Source organism: Apium graveolens, chromosome 4 (genome assembly GCF_009905375.1).
Source record: "Apium graveolens cultivar Ventura chromosome 4, ASM990537v1, whole genome shotgun sequence".
Taxonomy (NCBI): domain Eukaryota; kingdom Viridiplantae; phylum Streptophyta; class Magnoliopsida; order Apiales; family Apiaceae; genus Apium; species Apium graveolens.
The window spans coordinates 153,253,981-153,272,165 of NC_133650.1; the positions used below are offsets into that span (position 1 = coordinate 153,253,981).

Consider the following 18,185-nt stretch of genomic DNA (forward strand, 5'->3'; position numbering starts at 1 on the left):
AACAAAGGAATTGGAATACATTCACTATTTGCTAAGAGTTGGAGATGAAAATTCAAGGTAATGGTCAAAAATGATTCTTTCCAATGTCAGAAAAAGGATACTGGATGATGGTCAATATTACTTTGGATCATATATTCCTACATACATAAATTTCAAAGGGCAAGATGTCAATATGAAGAAGGAGAAGCTTTGATTAAAAATGCTCTTACACAAAGACACATAACTATGAATCCTGATTATTCTAAAGCTTGCTATATGACACTGGAGGAGTTGAAGATTGAAAGAACTCCTATCAGAAACTTAAGGGTTGTTATCTATCAACTTTCAGATAAATCGGGATATGAGAAGAACTTGAAGATCAGATAAGAAGATATATTGTTGAAGAAGATTGATGATAGAGTTAAAGCTTTTGTTCAGAGATACTGTAGAGTTTATCAAGAAATATGAAGATTAAAGTTTGAAACAAAGTATGCTTTATACTCTATAATTTGTCTCTTTGGTTTTTGGTACTAGATATTATTTTGGGATTTATGCTTATTTTGCAAAGCATAAATTGGGGGAGATTGTTAGGAACTGTCTATGTCAAGAATCAGGATTTATCAAGGCGTCAGGATCTGACAAAGGAATCAGGATATGTTAAGCCAATCAGGATCTATTTGACAGTCAAGATATGTAAAGTCGTTAGAATAAGAAGACTGTCAGGATCTGAAGTGGATGAGTCAATACTGCAAGATAAATCAGAAGGTTTTGATTTATAGGATCGTAGTTGATTTAGATATGTATAGAAAGTGGTAGAATTATACTATAACAATAAAATGTAAATGCTGTAAAGACTGGAATTTAAATAAAAAAAAAAAGAAAAAGTTAAAAAAGTTTATTTTATACATGACACCAGCCTCAGGTGTAAGTGTTTGATACAAAAAGTCTACGTCAGATCTGTCATGGCTACGGCTGATACATCTCAAAACTAGATACTACACACATACATATCTAATCACACTATACTACGCTGCATCTATCTACATATGTCACAAATAATACAACAACTAATCCCCACTCGTCAAACATCAAAAAACTGGCGGAATGCGCCTCAACTCATCACGGAGAATCTCGATAACCGATTGTGGCAGATGGGTAGCTCTGTGATACTCTGCATAAGAATGCGGAGCATCATGTATCAAAGCATCTAACTCAAGGGTGGGACTATACACTGTCGACGGAAGTCTCTACCTTATCATGTAATCTAGTCAAACAAACCCATAATCTCTCTACACTGTGATCTCCAATACTCAACATCCTCTCTCGCAATATTGTACTCATGATACGGTACCATATATGCTCTACAACCTGTCCCACAGACTCCTGTAATGGAACCCTAGGTATCCCTGCAGCACCCTGCTGTGGTAAACCCAACTGTAATCCCCCGTCGTACTCATCCATCCCCTCAACCGGGACCATCTGAAACACCTTTGGCTCTGGATCTGATACAGGCAAATGAGGTAATACTGCTGGGGGAATCTTTGGCTCAATCTCTGGTATAAACTGATACTCTATCGGAAGTGGAGGTGAAAGCATTGGCTCAAAGATCTCTAAAGGATCAAACATCTCCTCGAGATCCGGTATCTGCTTAGGAGCTGGTGGTGCTGGCTCCTGGGGTAGTGGTGGTGGTGGTGGAAGTGGTGGAAACATCTATGCTGACACTGGTGGTACAGCTGGTGCAGTTGGCCCAGTCACAATCCTCTCGGATAACGCTGATGATGCCATCTGATAATACAACAAGGAAAAAAAAGGGTCACTTAACATTCCTAGAACTTATACCTTCCTAATCTAGACTTATCTAAACCCTAACACTCCTATTCCTATCTTATATGATTTTCCTATCTTATCTTAATCCTAATGTTCTTGTTTTCAGGGACCAAACCTACAGCTCTGATGCCAAACTTGTAACGCCCTCCAAACACGGGGTATAAGTCTGGGGGTTACTAACTGATCTTCAAACCTGTACAACCTGTATAATAATTAAACAGATATATATATATCTAACCCTTTTATCGCTATCCAGGATCTTTTTAGGTTGAAGTATAAAAACAAGAAGCACATTCTACCTTTATTACAATTCTAATTTATAATCTCACAAAACTCTATTTATTACAAGTCATTGTCTAACAAGTTATAAATACATCTTTTCTTTATTCAAACACACTCATTAACTATCTACACTACACATGCTCAGGCAACTTAAAGCTTTCTTCCTGGATCGGGATCAACACCTTTGGTATGAGAGTGTCCCGCAGCTTGACTCGTTTCTTTACGACTCGAGACCTGATAGGTTTTATTTTCCTTCTTAACTGAAAACAATAAGGTGAATATTAACAAAAAGGGGGTGAACCATAATTTGCTCAACAAGTCCTCAATATGTAAGCAATGTTATAATAAACTAAATGAACCGGTAATTTGGTTGCATCTGCAAAGATATAAACTCGCGAGAAGAGAACGAAGGCCACTATCGTTGATTATCAAATGAACTAAACTAAACACAAATTCGCACCTATATACTGTTCATCAGCCAGGATACAGTGCAGATCCATACTTCAATGTACAGATCCATTCCGGTACCCAGGCTCTACGGCCCAACACAAGGATCCGGTTAATTTCCGGTCATTAGGATCAAGTGTATACCTGATCCCAGTCGTCACCATCCAGTCCATAGAGGAGCAACCGGAACAATGGGTCTGCTTTTGATATATCCCAACACCAGAATATATCAAGATATATGTATATTTATGTATAACTATTGGAATATGAATAGAGGATTCAACGAATTAGGAGAAATCAGGAATTGAAACGAAATATAAACAAAGGAATAATAATTAAGTGTCAATGTTCGTGAACATGAATTATAAGTGTGCAATTGCGATAAAAATCTGAAGTAATTCACTATTCAAATATTAGAGTAGGGAAAAAACTTGCCTTTCACGCGATCTACTCGGAGTGTATCACCTTCCTCTATCACCGGCTTGATCTCCTTGTTGGCTTCGCTTCTATCAAATAAATAGACTTATTTAGTCATCTCGCATCTCAATCGCGTCTCAAACCGACTTCACATAGCCGTTATCGTTAACCCATCCGCGTATTATTGACTCGTATAATAATTATTAGCAAATAAGACTCGATTATTCATATAATTCACATAGCACATTAGTCACATAGTCATTCTAGGTTTTAAAATAATTTTTAGAATCAAAATCGACTCGTTATTCGCTTAACTAAACAATATCTGCTCGTTTCCTATTTTTTAGGATTTATTAGACTCGTCTTAATATGTAATAAGGCTTATAAGTAAATACATATTGAAAGTTGACTTACTTATAAAAGAAATTAAGATTTAAAACTATTTTAATTGAAAATAGATCATTTTTCTGAGTCGAAGGGCTTTCGTTTCGCTTAAAACGGATAAACGGTTCAATGATTATTCAATAAATAAGAATAAATCAATTTATTATTCAATATAAATACTTATTCCTAATTATTGAACCTTAAAAATATTTTTAAATAATTATTTAGGAAAATCAGAATTAAAAATAATTTTTCCATAATTTTTAAAATTAAAATGAATTTATTATGATTAATTAAAAATTATTTGATTAATTATTAAAATAATTAATCATTTTTAAATTATTAATACTAAATAAATAACAAATAAATAATAAATAATTAAAGAAATAAATAATTCTGATTTTTAGAAAATATTTAAGAATTATTTGTAATATAAATCAATTAATTAAATAATTAATTACTCAATTTATAAAATAAATAAAAACTAATTTTATAATTAATAAAAATAAAAAGTAAAAATAATTCCCAGAATCACTTGTCAGAAATCAATCGCTAACAAAAACGGATCAAAACCGGGTTCTGGAAACGGGTCAAACGGGTCAAAATCCGGGTCAAGAAGAACACGTCGGATTTTGCCCAGAATCCGGCAACCGGAGCAACTTCCGGCCAGCCGTTTTCAGGCCAAAAACAACACTGTTTGGTGTATTTATCACAGGATTTTAATTCTAATCACCTATAACAGTCTATCTCCGGCCAAAATGAACCATAAACATCCCGTAATCTTCATTTCCGGCGAAATCGATTAAAACTACGGCCAACTATCAGAATCACTCATCTGTACATGAAACTTCACGTTCTATAGTTCAAATCAAAGCTTATGAACTCTACAATCAAACCCCTAACATCTCAGGAACCAAATATTCACCAAAATCAAAACCGTATAAATCAAAAATTGTGTATAAACCCTAATAATCGAATTCGATCATACAGGAATCGTTTGTTCAATTAACTACCATGAATCGATTGTAAACATCACAGAGAAGCTATATCAATCATCAAATCATCCTAGTAACCCTAGAATCAAAAAGACCCAAATCGAACATAAACCCTAGAAGTCGAAAATCAAAATATACGAATTAAAACATGAAATCTATTATAAATATATAATAGAGCAACTAGGGGTTCATTGAGACAATTTATTCATTTGAAATTACTCAATTACCTCTCATAAATATGTACTAATAAATTTCAAATTTAATAACATATATTAATTACATGTACTTAATTACCCCTCATAAATATGTAATAATAATTTTCAAATTTAATAACATATATTAATTACAACTAGCTCATTAATTACTATTAATCATATATTATTACTATTCCATTATTGTATAATTAGAACTTATACTTATAATTACATGTGTATTTTATAAGTATAGACTAAAATACTAATATTTTTATATTTTTATATATCTATTATTATCGAATTTAATGTCTTATGTCATATTTTAATTATTTCATTTACATTAGAAGAAACTTAAATTTGAACGAAAAAATAAATATCGTATTCTTATTTAGATACGTATAATGCTTGTATTATAAGTTCACAATACACATGTACTTGTGCCAAATTAATTATCGTATAACTTATTTTTACACATTTAAAATTCAAATACATACATACACGCATGCATATGCATACATATATACATACAAACATATATACAAACATACATACAAGAAATTAAGGTAACTAACACAAATGAACTCAATTTTTTTGTAATCGATAAACATGATCTTGTCAAATAATGAATTTCAATTCTATATAGTAATAAGTATCGAATTTAACAAAATTTTGAACACTTTGAAGTACATCTTTTACAAAAATCATCTATTAGTCATCTGATACAAAATTGAAAAAAGTGCATCTCACATTATACCATATTTTTTAATTATATAGCATGTACATTTCATTAACATATTAGTTTTGAAATTTTGTGTGTCTCATTTGGGCTATTAAATATACATGCCGAAAAAACTCATCTGTATAACAAAGACTATACATAGATAAAATATCTTCTCGTAACAGAAAATATATTCCATTTCACAAGCATGTATACAATTTTTATAATAGTTGATGCTAGATCATGCTCGTGCCTCGCAGGGGCTATAGAGCTAGTTGATATAAAAAACAGAAAGAATAGATCAAAACCTTTGATTTGAGTACTTGAATCATTCGATTTGGTGCAGAAATCAGCTCGAAATCACGGTTTGATTCTTCAACCCGAACCCGAAAATCCGACCCGAATTTCAGAGAATTTGTATATTTTTCTGATTTTTGATAATTAATTAATAATAATTAAATAAAAATTAAACTATTTATAGTAAGTAAAATAATACTTCTAATTAAAATTAAGGCCCTAACTATACATCTATTAAAATTAATTGGCCCCTAATTTTATAATTTTTGAGTATTAATTTTTAATTTTTAAATATTTAATATATACAATATAAATGCCAAAAAATTTTAAAATTGTGAATAATTCAAAAATGCAAAGAAATGGTATATTTGAAAGTCCTATAATTTTATAAAAATAAAAATGTGATTTTTGTGGGGTTTTTAACACCCACTGTGGCCCGAAAAAGTCATTTTTCGCGAAACAAAAAGATATATAAAATATCTAGATGTTCAGAATAACAAGATGGTTGTTGATGTGTATTTTTTGAAGTTCGTTCTCAGGGAAGGACTAATATCAACACCAATTTCAAGTCTTCTATCTCTTACAGTTCAGAAGTGTGGAGAATAATTTTATGGGTGTTTTAACTATCCACTAATTTAATCTAATAAACAAATAAAAGTTATATAAGATATATGAGAGAAACAATCCAAGAATAAGGATTCTTCAATGGCTATCATGAATGTCTAGTTTGTGTCTCTTGTTTTGTTAAAAACAATCCTTCTAATTTTTAAAAAATCCTCTCCCAAAGTAGATTATAGTGCCTACAATTATTCCTTGAACGCCACTCCCATGGTCATACAAAGTATAATTATAAATTGTTAAGAACCAAGGATTACATGTTTCATAATTTGCATATTAATCTCCCGATCCAATACTTAAATTTTCTCTATATCATGTACTAGAATTAAAACTCCTCTCCCGATTCGTTATAATTTCTATGGATACTATCAAAGGTTCGCGACTCCCTCAATTGTGTTAAGCCCTCAATGACATATTAAAAATCACAAGAAAATCGCAATACAACTAAATAAATACAACAAGCCAAAGAATACTACCCAACTCTTGGATTAAGAGATTAGCTACTCATGATATACGAAGAAAACAAATATATAAAACCACAAATCATGAGTTAAGAATTTGAATACAGAAAATACAACTTGAAAAGTTCCGTTGAAATCTGGACGAATCCCTTCGCTCCTTCTCCCAATCTCGCTCTCTAGCTGCCTCTCTCCCTTCTCTCTTAAGAATAATGGATATTTCCATTCTATTCTTATTAAAACCCTAATACATATGTTTATATATACTTGGATGGGCTTTTAAAGGTCATACAAGGTAACTAAAAGAGAATTCAAAACAAGTGGGGAAAGCTATTTGATTACAATTTTCGACAGGTTCAGGCCCTGAACCTCAACCTCAGGTCCTGAGCTTTATCAAATTTTTGCCACTGCTCTGCTCAGGCCCTGAGCCTCCAAGTTCAGGTCCTAAGGTCTATGCTTTTTTTCCCACTAATTTCTTCAGGCCCTGAGCCTCCCAGCTCTGGTCCTGAACTCCTCTAAATTCTTTTTTTATGATATACTCTTCTCTTTTGCACCTTGTTCTTCCATAATTTCCTATAAACAAAGAAAATTAAGACTTAGCATCCATCCAAGTTAAATAACAACTAGTACTTATTATTTAGGACTAAAGCATCATAAAATAAGGTTAAAAGAAGTATATTATGGCATAAAATATCTATAAATTGGTCATGTATCAAATACCCCTAAACTTAACCTTTGCTCGTCCTCGAGTAAAATAATAATTATATACTACTACTAATACCACTTCCGTAAGGTGATCACGGTTGCATTTGGCATATGCAACAAGCCCTTTAAACCCCAAGGTAGCCCTAGTGGACGAGTAAGTCTCGTGAGGACCTATAGTGAATGTACCGACAAAATCCATCTGGCACATGTAATATGCAACTACATGAATGCAACTAAATGATCTAAAATGCAAAGATCTCAACTATAAAAGTGTATTCTAAGTCAACAATAACCTTCAGCTCATGCACCAAGTTTAGATATATCAAGCACACACACAATATCACCATATAGTATGCACAAGTACAGAGTGTGCGTGTGTGCTTAGCTTAACAAAATGCTCTCTAATGAACCAAGAAAAAATACACACAAGTTTCAACATGACAAATCATGTGAGTTAATAGCTCCCAAATTGAGAATTATAATAGATCTTGAACACTTCGTTACTTAGCACTAGCCATCGTTCAAGTTTAGCAAGGGATTTCCATATCTTTCTTTATTGATATAATACTACTATATAACGATATATGTTTTTGTATATTCTTGGTCTAAGGTTAGGTGGCTTCTCAGTGTAAGTGAGTTACGACCGCCATAAGACTTCACAAGCTCGGTCTAAGGTTAGGTGGCTCATCGGTGTTAGTGAGTTACGACCGCCATAAGACTTCACAAACCATATTGTACACGTATATTAATTAAGTGGTTTATTCAACTATGCCATGGTCGAGATCCCTAAAGATTTATGCACTAATACTCTTGTAGTGAGTGTTGGGTCAGTAATCCCAAACCATAAAAGGCTTTAGGTTACTAGGCACAAAGTCCCCTCTGACTTAATTACTCGAGTATTAATGAGCTCAACCTAGTCAATCACACCATATTTTTTTCGCGTGTACTTTATTGATACTATTCATACATCTATATATTTTTTTTCTTTTTTTATAATAATTTATTTTAAAAAGATATTTACACCCCATATATTCCCCAAACTTAGGCGTTTACGTACTAAGCTCAATGGGAATAGTCAAGATTCTAATCATCAACAAGTGGTTACCCCTCAAGAAACAAGCATATCTAAGTTTCAATTTAAGAGCATAATAAGAGTGTGTTAAGAAATAAGCTCTACACAAGTGATACTACACATGTAACATCTTTAGCATGTGATCATAGCAAGGTACAGATAATATCATCATAGGTCACCAACTTGGACTACTACTAACTTGAGATCATGATATGATATGCAATACGATGCAACTAACATATATGTAACTTTATGATACAATGCAATCTTTATGTACTATCTTACAAGGCTAGAATTATTTTTAAGATTTCATAAAATTTTCAATTTTTTTGTTTTTTAGATATAACACTATAACACAATTGGAGCTTACCCCCACACTTAAATAGGTCAATGTCTTCAATGATACAATAACTAATAATTCTATAATATAAAAGAATGAAAGAAGTACTCCCATATGCATATGCTTGAAGTGTCGTGATCCATAACAAGCTGGATTGAATCTATGCCATCGTAGCGCTTGTTTTGTTGATGTAGTTATGCTGCATGAGCATGCGAATCAACTGCAGGAACATGTCAATTCAATGTGTGATCATGCTAAACCTTTCATTCCTATTCAAAATCATTCTTAACACCTGAATCCCTTCAAACAAACACATCAAGGCAACATATGGGAGTAAAAAAAAACTAATATTACAATATTGGGTTGCCTCCCAAGAAGCGCTTCTTTAATGTCATTAGTTTGACGTGTACATACAACAAACATTATCAATGTGGTGAACAAGCAAATAAATGCACATATCTACAAATCAGTATTAGAATTAGGATGTGCAAATATATCTTAGATCCATAAAAATATAAGAAACTTTTTATGATCCACACTTTTTCATGAGAATTAGAAAAATCAATGTAGCAAGAAAAGTCGTCAGAATAATCATCATAAATACGACTCAAAAACTCCTCCCAAACCGGATCCCTATATTCCAAAAAAAGATTTTCAATTTCATCAATCTTAAATTCCTCCTCAATTTTAATTGGATACTCGTCAACTTTTACCTCATCTACCAATTTATTAAGCTCAACAACATTATCTAAATTGGGCAGAATTCAATTACATCCAAATTATCTTTATCACATATCGGACTATAATCAACTAAACAAGTAGTCTCATCAAACATAAAATTGTCATCAATTGCTAAACAAGAATCATGAATCGTTGGAAAATTGACACAAGGAGGAACTTGAAGACAACCATCATGCATTACAAGTTGAACTTCCATAATAAAACTATTCCTTTTAGCATTCTCCTCGTACCAACCTATTGATTCTACTTTACATGGAATATCACTTTTATTAGCAATCTCAAAATTTGGGTCATCAAAGTGTTTAAGAAGTCCCAAAGAAAGTAAAGAAGGATTCGAATGATTCAAACTCTCATCAACACCATTGCATACATATGAATCATCATGGTATTGATTATCAAAAGAATATGAAAAACCTGTGTTAGGAGGGTATGGAGCATATTATGAGTTACAACAATCGAACGAGTTTACCTGATACACATTAAAATCCTGAGAAGAATTAAAAATTTGATATTTTTCTTGATTGCTGATGATATCTTGAGCGTTATCCCAGCCAAAATTGTTATCCATGTCGTCTCCCAAACTCAAAGCTTTACGTTGTCTACCTCAAAGAAACCTGTAGACACACCAAAGAAAAACAAAAAGAAGGAAAAAAACTATATAAAAAAATAAAATCCAAACTACAAGAAACAATTCAAAATTCAATATTGCTGCCTTCCCCGGCAGCGGAGCCAATTTGTTGATGTGTATTTTTAGAAATTCGTTCTCAGGGAAGGACTAATATCAACACAAATTTAAAGTCTTCTATCTCATACAATTCAGAAGTGTGGAGAATAATTTTATGGGTGTTTCAACTATCCACTAATTTAATCTAATAAACAAATAAATGTTATATAAGATATATGAGAGAAACAATCCAAGAATAAGGGTTCTTCAATGGCTATCATGAATTTCAAGTTTGTGTCTCTTGTTTTGTTAAAAACAATCCTTCTAATGTTTATAAAATCCTCTCCCAAGGTAGATTATAATGCCAACAATTATCCCTTGAAATCCACTCCCATGGTCCTACAAAGTACAATTATAGACTATTAAAAAACAAGGATTACATGTTTCATAATTTGCATATTAATCTCCCGATCCAATACTCGCTCTCTAGTTTCCTCTCTCCCTTCTCTATTAAGAATAATGGATTTCTCTATTCTATTCTTATTAAAACCTTAAAACATATGTTTATATATACTTGGATGGGCTTTTAAAGGTCATACAAGGTAACTAAAAGAGAATTCAAAACAAGTCGGGAAAGCTATTTGATTACAATTTTTGTCAGGTTCAGGCCCTGAACCTTAACCTCAGGTCCTGAGCTTTATCAAATTTTTGCCACTGCTCAGCTCAGGCCCTGAGCCTCCAAGTTCAGGTCCCAAGGTATATGCTTTTTTTCCCCACTGATTTTTTCAGGCCCTGAGCCTCCCAGCTCAAGTCCTGAACTCCTCTAAATTCTTCTTTTATCATATACTTTTCTCTTTTGTACCTTGTTCTTCCATAATTTCCTATAAACATAGAAAATTAAGACTTAGCATCCATCCAAGTTAAATAACAACTAGTACTTATTATTTAGGACTAAAGCATCACAAAATAAGGTTAAAAGAAGTATATTATGGTATAAAATATCTATAAATTGGTCATATATCAATGGTACAAGCCGTTCTAAGAAAAATAAGGCCAATTATTTTATTTGAAATATCAGCTATTAAAACATAGTTCGGATTGTATAACTTTTGATACGAGGGCTTTAAATACGAAATAAAATATCCGATAAATACCCAGAAAATATCCTGACGATACGGAATACACGTAACATATAGCAGTTAGGGTTTTATAGTTAAGTACACATAAATGACATAATAATTCACATAATTTATCTTTATTACGATATAATACAAGTGTAATTTCTCAGTCGTTACATAGGTATTTTGCAAGGACCGATAGTCCCGAACGCGAGAGCAGCCATTAAACTCGAAGCTCACAAACCCTAGAATTAATCACTAACGCACTCTAGTTTTTATTCCTCAATAAATTTGTATGTTAATTTATTTTTTTAAAAGGAATGAAGCGAAGTAGTAATTTGGCATTAACTATTTACAAAGCAACCATCATCGAATAAGATTATAAGGCTAGTTCAAAAGTGAAATGTGAAAAATAAATCAATTTAGCATATTGTCGTAATTTTAACAAATCTTGTTACAGTTTATGTCAAGTTTCAAATATTTTTAAAATTGGGTCAAGTTCCAAAAACAATATCATACTACCGGTAAAATTTGTACGTTTGATTCATATTATCAATTGACTTTGACTTGATCTTGTAAATAACTCAAACACATTATTTTTAATTATTGTAAGATCTTACAAATATTGGACTTATTAGTAAAATTTTCTCGTCGAGATTGTAATTTAAATTTACTAAACCTAGACATTGATGATATATTTTCAGCTGGATTATGTAGTCAAATTTCGAGTATTTTTTAAAAAATAGGTCAAGTTCTGATTTTGAATTCGGAATAAACCGAAATACATCAACTTTTTATAATTCTAATCGGGTTAAATATGTAATACACTTATAGATAATTACTTTATAAAGAAATCTATTTTCAACATATCATTAAAAAGATTATTATGTAGATTTAAATTTCATTTTATATTAGAAAGGTACGAGATTTAATTTTAAACTAAAAATTAATTAATAAGTAAGCTAATGATATGTTTATGTACAATGCGTAATATTATATTTTAAATACAATTATTCAAAATTAACTCTACAAAAATGTTTCATTAATTTTGTTTGAAATTAAATAAAATATTTACTTTTTACGATAATTATATATTATGTATATTATTTAAAATATACGTGACAGTAGATGATACGAAGATGTAATGGAAAGGTTGGTCTATTATGTAGACAATGGACCGAGGGATGGATTTTTGTAACGTTGAAGTTGATGAGTAATAATGATGGGGAATTGGTTAGGAGATGAGTCAGAGTTCCGAGGTTTGACCCGGGACAAGCTCCAGTAGTAAAAAAGCCAACTCATTCCCTACCTTCCCCCTGTTTACACATTTTTAATTTTTTTTTTGCCACCAAAGAAAACGATTTCATTAATTTCTTAAATCGTTTAACAAAACTGAAATAAATTCCGGATGGGCATTCCCTTCCGTCCATCTACGATCAGCTACTAAACAGGAATATCTAGAAAGATAATGAGATACCCTATTGGCAGATCGTTTAACAAATCTGAGAACAACATTGTGTTCTTTGAGATTCAGAAGTTGCTTGCATTCTTGCACCACTTTACCCAAATAGGACAGATTAGAGAAGGAGCTTCGAATGGCTTGAATCACCTGCAGACAGTCGGATTCAATATCTACATTTTCTTTCCTCTGAACCTTCACCCACAATAATGCTTCTCTTATACTAATTTCTTCTGCTAACTCCGGGGTAACAGTAGCTTGTTTGCAACTAGAAGCAGCTTCCATCAACTCTCCCTTATGATTACGAATCACCATAGCATAAATGTAACAGCTAGAGGACTCAAAGATGGATGCATCAACATTGATCTTGATTCTGTTATACGTTGGTAAACTCCAGCATTCATGTCCGTCTTCATGTGTCATAAAACCCATAAAGCGATCAAAGGTCTTGTCTTGAACGCTCTGCCATTGAATCAGATTAGCTTTTGCTGACTGCACTACTTCAAGCATCTCCATACTACGTTGACTCCATACAAGATCATTCCTACTCTTCCACATCATCCAGCATATCATAACAATAATAAGAACTGAACTGCAATCCTGCTGGTCAAATATAGACTGAAGCCACTCTGCAAAAAAGTTAACCATGCCTGTACTTACTGAGGGAAACTCGTTATTCAAACATAACTTAGTGAAGGGGCATTGAACCAAGGCATGTAGAGTTAATTCTGGTTGATCATTACAAACTGGACACAAAGCGTTAACATCCACCCTTTTGGTTCTTAGAACATCTCTAGTTGGTAAACATCCACTTGCTACACGCCAAAGAAAATGTTTGATTTTTAACGGTATCTTCAGGTTCCATAATTGTATCCAGAAACCTGAATTGTTACTCATCTGATTATCCACCTTATCTTCTTGCATCATCAGATAAGCACTCTTCACTGAATAATGACCGAGTTTTTCTTTCCGCCAATACCATGTATCTTTAGTATGCTCAGAAAAAGATATGAACATGACCAAATTTATGTCTCTTTGAATAAGAATGTCTGAAATAACCTCCAAATCCCATTACAAACTGCCAGTGCACATCAGAGAGGACACCTTTTGTCCTTGAATTGCTTCATTGTTAGAGTGCACAAAAGGATCACTAGCTGATGGGAGGTAGGGGTCACCCACAATACTAACTTGAGAGCCATCTCTTATTCGACAAGAAGTTCCTTGCTTCAACATATTTTTTGTCTCCATAATGCTTCTCCAAATATAGCTGGGGCTCCCACCTATTTTCGCATCTAAAAATGTATCATTGGGAAAGTATCTTGCTTTGTATACTCTGCTTACTAGTTTCTCTAGATGAATCAGTAGCCTCCACCCCTGCTTTCCAATGAGCGACATATTAAATTCTCTTAGATTTCGAAAACCCAGCCCCCCTGTTGATTTCGTTCTACTCATATTCTTCCAGCTTGCCCAGTGAATGGATTTGTCCCTATTGTTTCCTGTATTCCATCAATACTTGCACATAATTTTTTCTAACTCTCTACACGTTTCCACTGGTAAAAGGAAAACATTCATAGAATAGCTTGGTAAAGTTTGAGCTATTATTTTGAGGATTATTTCCTTACCACCTTTAGAGAGCCACCTTTTATCCCAACCTTTAATGCGAGCCTGCAATTTTTCCTTTATATACCCAAAGATAGTTGTTTTCTTACGACCTACCGTACTTGGAAGGCCCAAGTAGGTCATATGATCATCAGTTGCTACAAAACCCAGAACTGCACACATTTCATTCCTCACACTGATTGGAATATTTCGACTGAAACATACTGAGGATTTATCTTTGTTGATCATCTGCCCTGATGCTTGCTCAAACAACTTGAGAATCTGAATCATTTGTTCTGCATTTTCCTTACTCGCTTTGCAGAAAATATATGCATCGTCTGCAAAGAACATATGAGAGATGGTTGGAGCGTTTCTTGCCAAATTAATCCCTTTCACCAATTTTCGCCTTTAAAAATCATTAATGAGAGCCGTAAACCCTTCCATTTATGTGAGATATAAGTAAGCTATCTAATGCCTCTGGTAGGATTTATATCTCTAAAAGTTTTGCCCGCATGAACAATTTGATAACTAACTGTAGAGACACAGGTCATGATTAAACCAACAGCCTTCGCGTCAAAGCCCAACTTTTTAAGAACTTCTTCAAGAAATTTCCACTCAACCCAGTCGTATGCTTTACTCATGTCTATTTTCATCGCCATCCACCCCTCCTTACCTCTTGTTTTCCTCTTTAAATAATGCATTACTTCGTAGGCCACCATAATATTGTCCGTAATAAGTCGTCCTGGAATAAACACACTTTGTGTATCCGAAATGAACCCATCCAAGACTTGCTTAAATCTATTTGCAAGCACCTTAGAGATTATTTTATACACCACGTTGCATAGAGAGATTGGGCGCAAATCAGTCATATGCACAGGATGTTTTTCCTTTGGAATGAGGGCTATATTTGTATGAGTCAGCTGATTATCAAGATTTCCAGACTCAAAGATTTCTCTAACCAATTTAACAATGTCACCACCTGTAATTCCCCAAAATTTCTGGTAGTAACCTGGACTCATACCGTCCGGTCAGGAGACCTATCGGGATGCATATTAAAAAGAGCTTGCTTGATTTCTTTATCCTCAACTAGAGCCAACAGCATATCATTTTGATTATGTGTAATTTTCCTTGGCATACAAGTTGTCACTGCTTCCTAATTTGTACTGCTTGCTGTGAATAGATTATCAAAGTAGCGAGTCATCAAATCCTCCAAACCATCATTCCACCCTATTTGTTGGTTCTGATTATTGCAAAGTACCGAAATCTGGTTTGTTTTCCTTCTAGACTTGGTTGCAGCATGAAAATATTTTGAATTTTGATCCCCTTCGCGAAGCCATAACTGCTTTGACCTTTGACGCCAAAAGATTTCCTGTTGAGTATAAATTTCTGCCAACTTCTTTTTTTCTTCCATCACTCTTTTGCATGACTCTAGATCCCTTCTCCTTCTTATGGTCTTTATAATCTTCTTACAATCTGCAATGCGAGCCTTAAACTTGCCCGTGATTTCCTGTCCCCGGATATGTAATGTTTCTGCACAATGAAATAGTTTATCATAAAAGGAAGACTCACCGTTACCATTCCACGCTGCATCCATAATTTGCTTACACATTGGTTCACGGAGCCAAGCGTTCTCAAATCTGAAACGCTTTGCAGTATTGATTCTCACTTCAAGGTTGAACAGACAAGCATCTTTAAAAATTTGCAGAAAACTTGATGTGACCAATGCTCTGTCCAATCGAACTTCAATGTAGTTAGCAGCCCATATCCTCGTTCCCAGATATACGGATATCCAATCAAGTTCATGTCTATAAGCTCACAATCATCCAAACAGTCTTGGAAACCTTTGAGAAGCCAGTGAGGATACAATCTTCCTCCTCGTTTATCAATCTGCTTTGTGACATTGTTCATGTCACCTATTAAACATCAAGGCAATGTGTTATCTCTAGCCAGCATACGAAGCATGTCCCATGTATCTTTTGTTTTCGCTCTATTTGGTTCCCCATAGACACCTGTTAAACAATACTTTTGACCCTCCTTGTAAGAAATTACAGTATCAACATGATTCTTACTGTATGATTTTAAGTCGACCTCTTCTTTGTTTCTCCAGATAAGCGTTATACCTCCACTATATCCATTACTGTCAACCACGCACATACCTTCGAAACCAACTGATTGCATAAATTTCTCGACAGTATCATGCTTGCAAAAAATTTCACTTAAAAAAACAAAGTTGGGATGCTTTTGGAGAACTGTCTCCTTAAGGAATTTCACTCTGGTCCGTTTTTTTGAAACATCGTTGTATCGTAAACATGTGGTGACTCTATTTTCTCCAGCATTTCCTCCTCATCTGGAGCTCTTTGGACTTCTGTACTAAAGCCCGAATTAATGTTACTATTAGGCCCAATAGATTCTGGTCCATTTTCAATTCTCCGCTTTTTGGACTCTATAACAATAGTATCATGTTTGACTGTTGTTATAACTGACTTACTTGATTCCCGCTGATAATCTTTTCCTTGATACACGCCATTAGTTATTATTTGAATATCCCGCCTATCCTGATTTTCATAATTTTTATCAATCAGCATATTTTGTGGAGTAGAACGCGGATCTAGATTGCTATCACCTGCATTGTTATTGCCTTGTCTATTTTCCGGTACCGGAAAATGTTGATTCTCGTTCACGCCGTTCCTCGGCCATTTGGCTCCCACTGGTTTAACCTGCCTCATGAAAGGTGCCCTCATCCAAGGCCCATATGGCTTGACAATATCCTGCTCTGAAGTTTCGAATAGTCTTTCACAAAACTTTTCTGAGTGTCCAATGATGCCACATATGAAACAAAACGTTGGAACGTTTTTATACTTAAAATTTATCCAGAAATCCTCATTACCTGCCTTTCTAATCTTCATTTTTCGTTTCAGTGGCCTAGATAGATCAATGATAACCCTTGCCCGCATATACTCCCGCCAAACACCAACAAAGTTAGTAGGACAAGATTTCACAAAAACTCCAATGTAATTTGCCACCTCCTTAATAATTCTCATAGACATAAATCCTACCTTCAAATCGTGTATTTGAACCCAAATGTCCATCGTATTTAAGCTTACACACCTGGGATTCTCGCCTTCTTTTAGCCTGCTCATAATTAGAAAGACCAGGGACAACCTTCCATCACTCTTTTCACATCCAATTTATGATAAAACTGGAACAGGAATAGGTTCACCTCCAATTCTTTTATGTATATACCTCGCCCTGGCTTCCACAAAGCAGCCAACGTTTGTTGCATTGCAGGAAAATCAACCTGAACTTCTGCGATAAAGCGACCCACGATACACAACTTAGCACTGTAGCCTGGATTCAGATTGGTATTGGCTTGTATTTCTTCTTCCTCAATTGCTAAAATCTCCTCCTCCTCATCTTCCAACGTTATGATGTTCATAGCATCAATGATACTACTCGATGATGCCATGATAATATGATGATCCCAATGATGACATAAAACTGCCATGATAAATATTTTTTTTATCTTTTACAGATTTGCTGAATTTAATTATTATCTGATCCTTTTTAATAGTTAAACTCGTGCATATACACAGTTGGACCCTTTAATTAACTGGTCTTCGACTCCTTGTACTTGTACACATACCTTGATCACTTGATAACAGTCTAGAAATCATTGGCAGGTGAACATATGTTATACCTATAGTTTAAAATTAACTATCCTATGTAAGTTTTTGTAATCAAGTCTGATCGAAATTAGAGTGATTACTGAATTTATATGTAGTAAAATCTAAAAATCTCACATAATTGACCCCAAAGAATTGTGCGTGGGATACATTATATCCAACAAATACGACAGAAAACAGACAGTAAG

At 33.7% G+C, this 18,185-nt stretch overlaps 1 protein-coding gene across 1 annotated transcript; it reads right to left on the reverse strand.

Moving 5' to 3' along the window:
• Positions 1–15,467: 15,467 nt before the first annotated feature.
• On the reverse strand, positions 15,468–16,468 carry LOC141719089 (uncharacterized). Its single transcript, XM_074521470.1, has 3 exons — positions 16,270–16,468; positions 16,098–16,227; positions 15,468–16,041 (listed from the first exon to the last, which is right to left on the reverse strand). Exons 1-3 carry the CDS (start codon positions 16,466–16,468, stop codon positions 15,468–15,470), a joined length of 903 nt encoding a protein of 300 aa, XP_074377571.1.
• Positions 16,469–18,185: the final 1,717 nt, after the last annotated feature.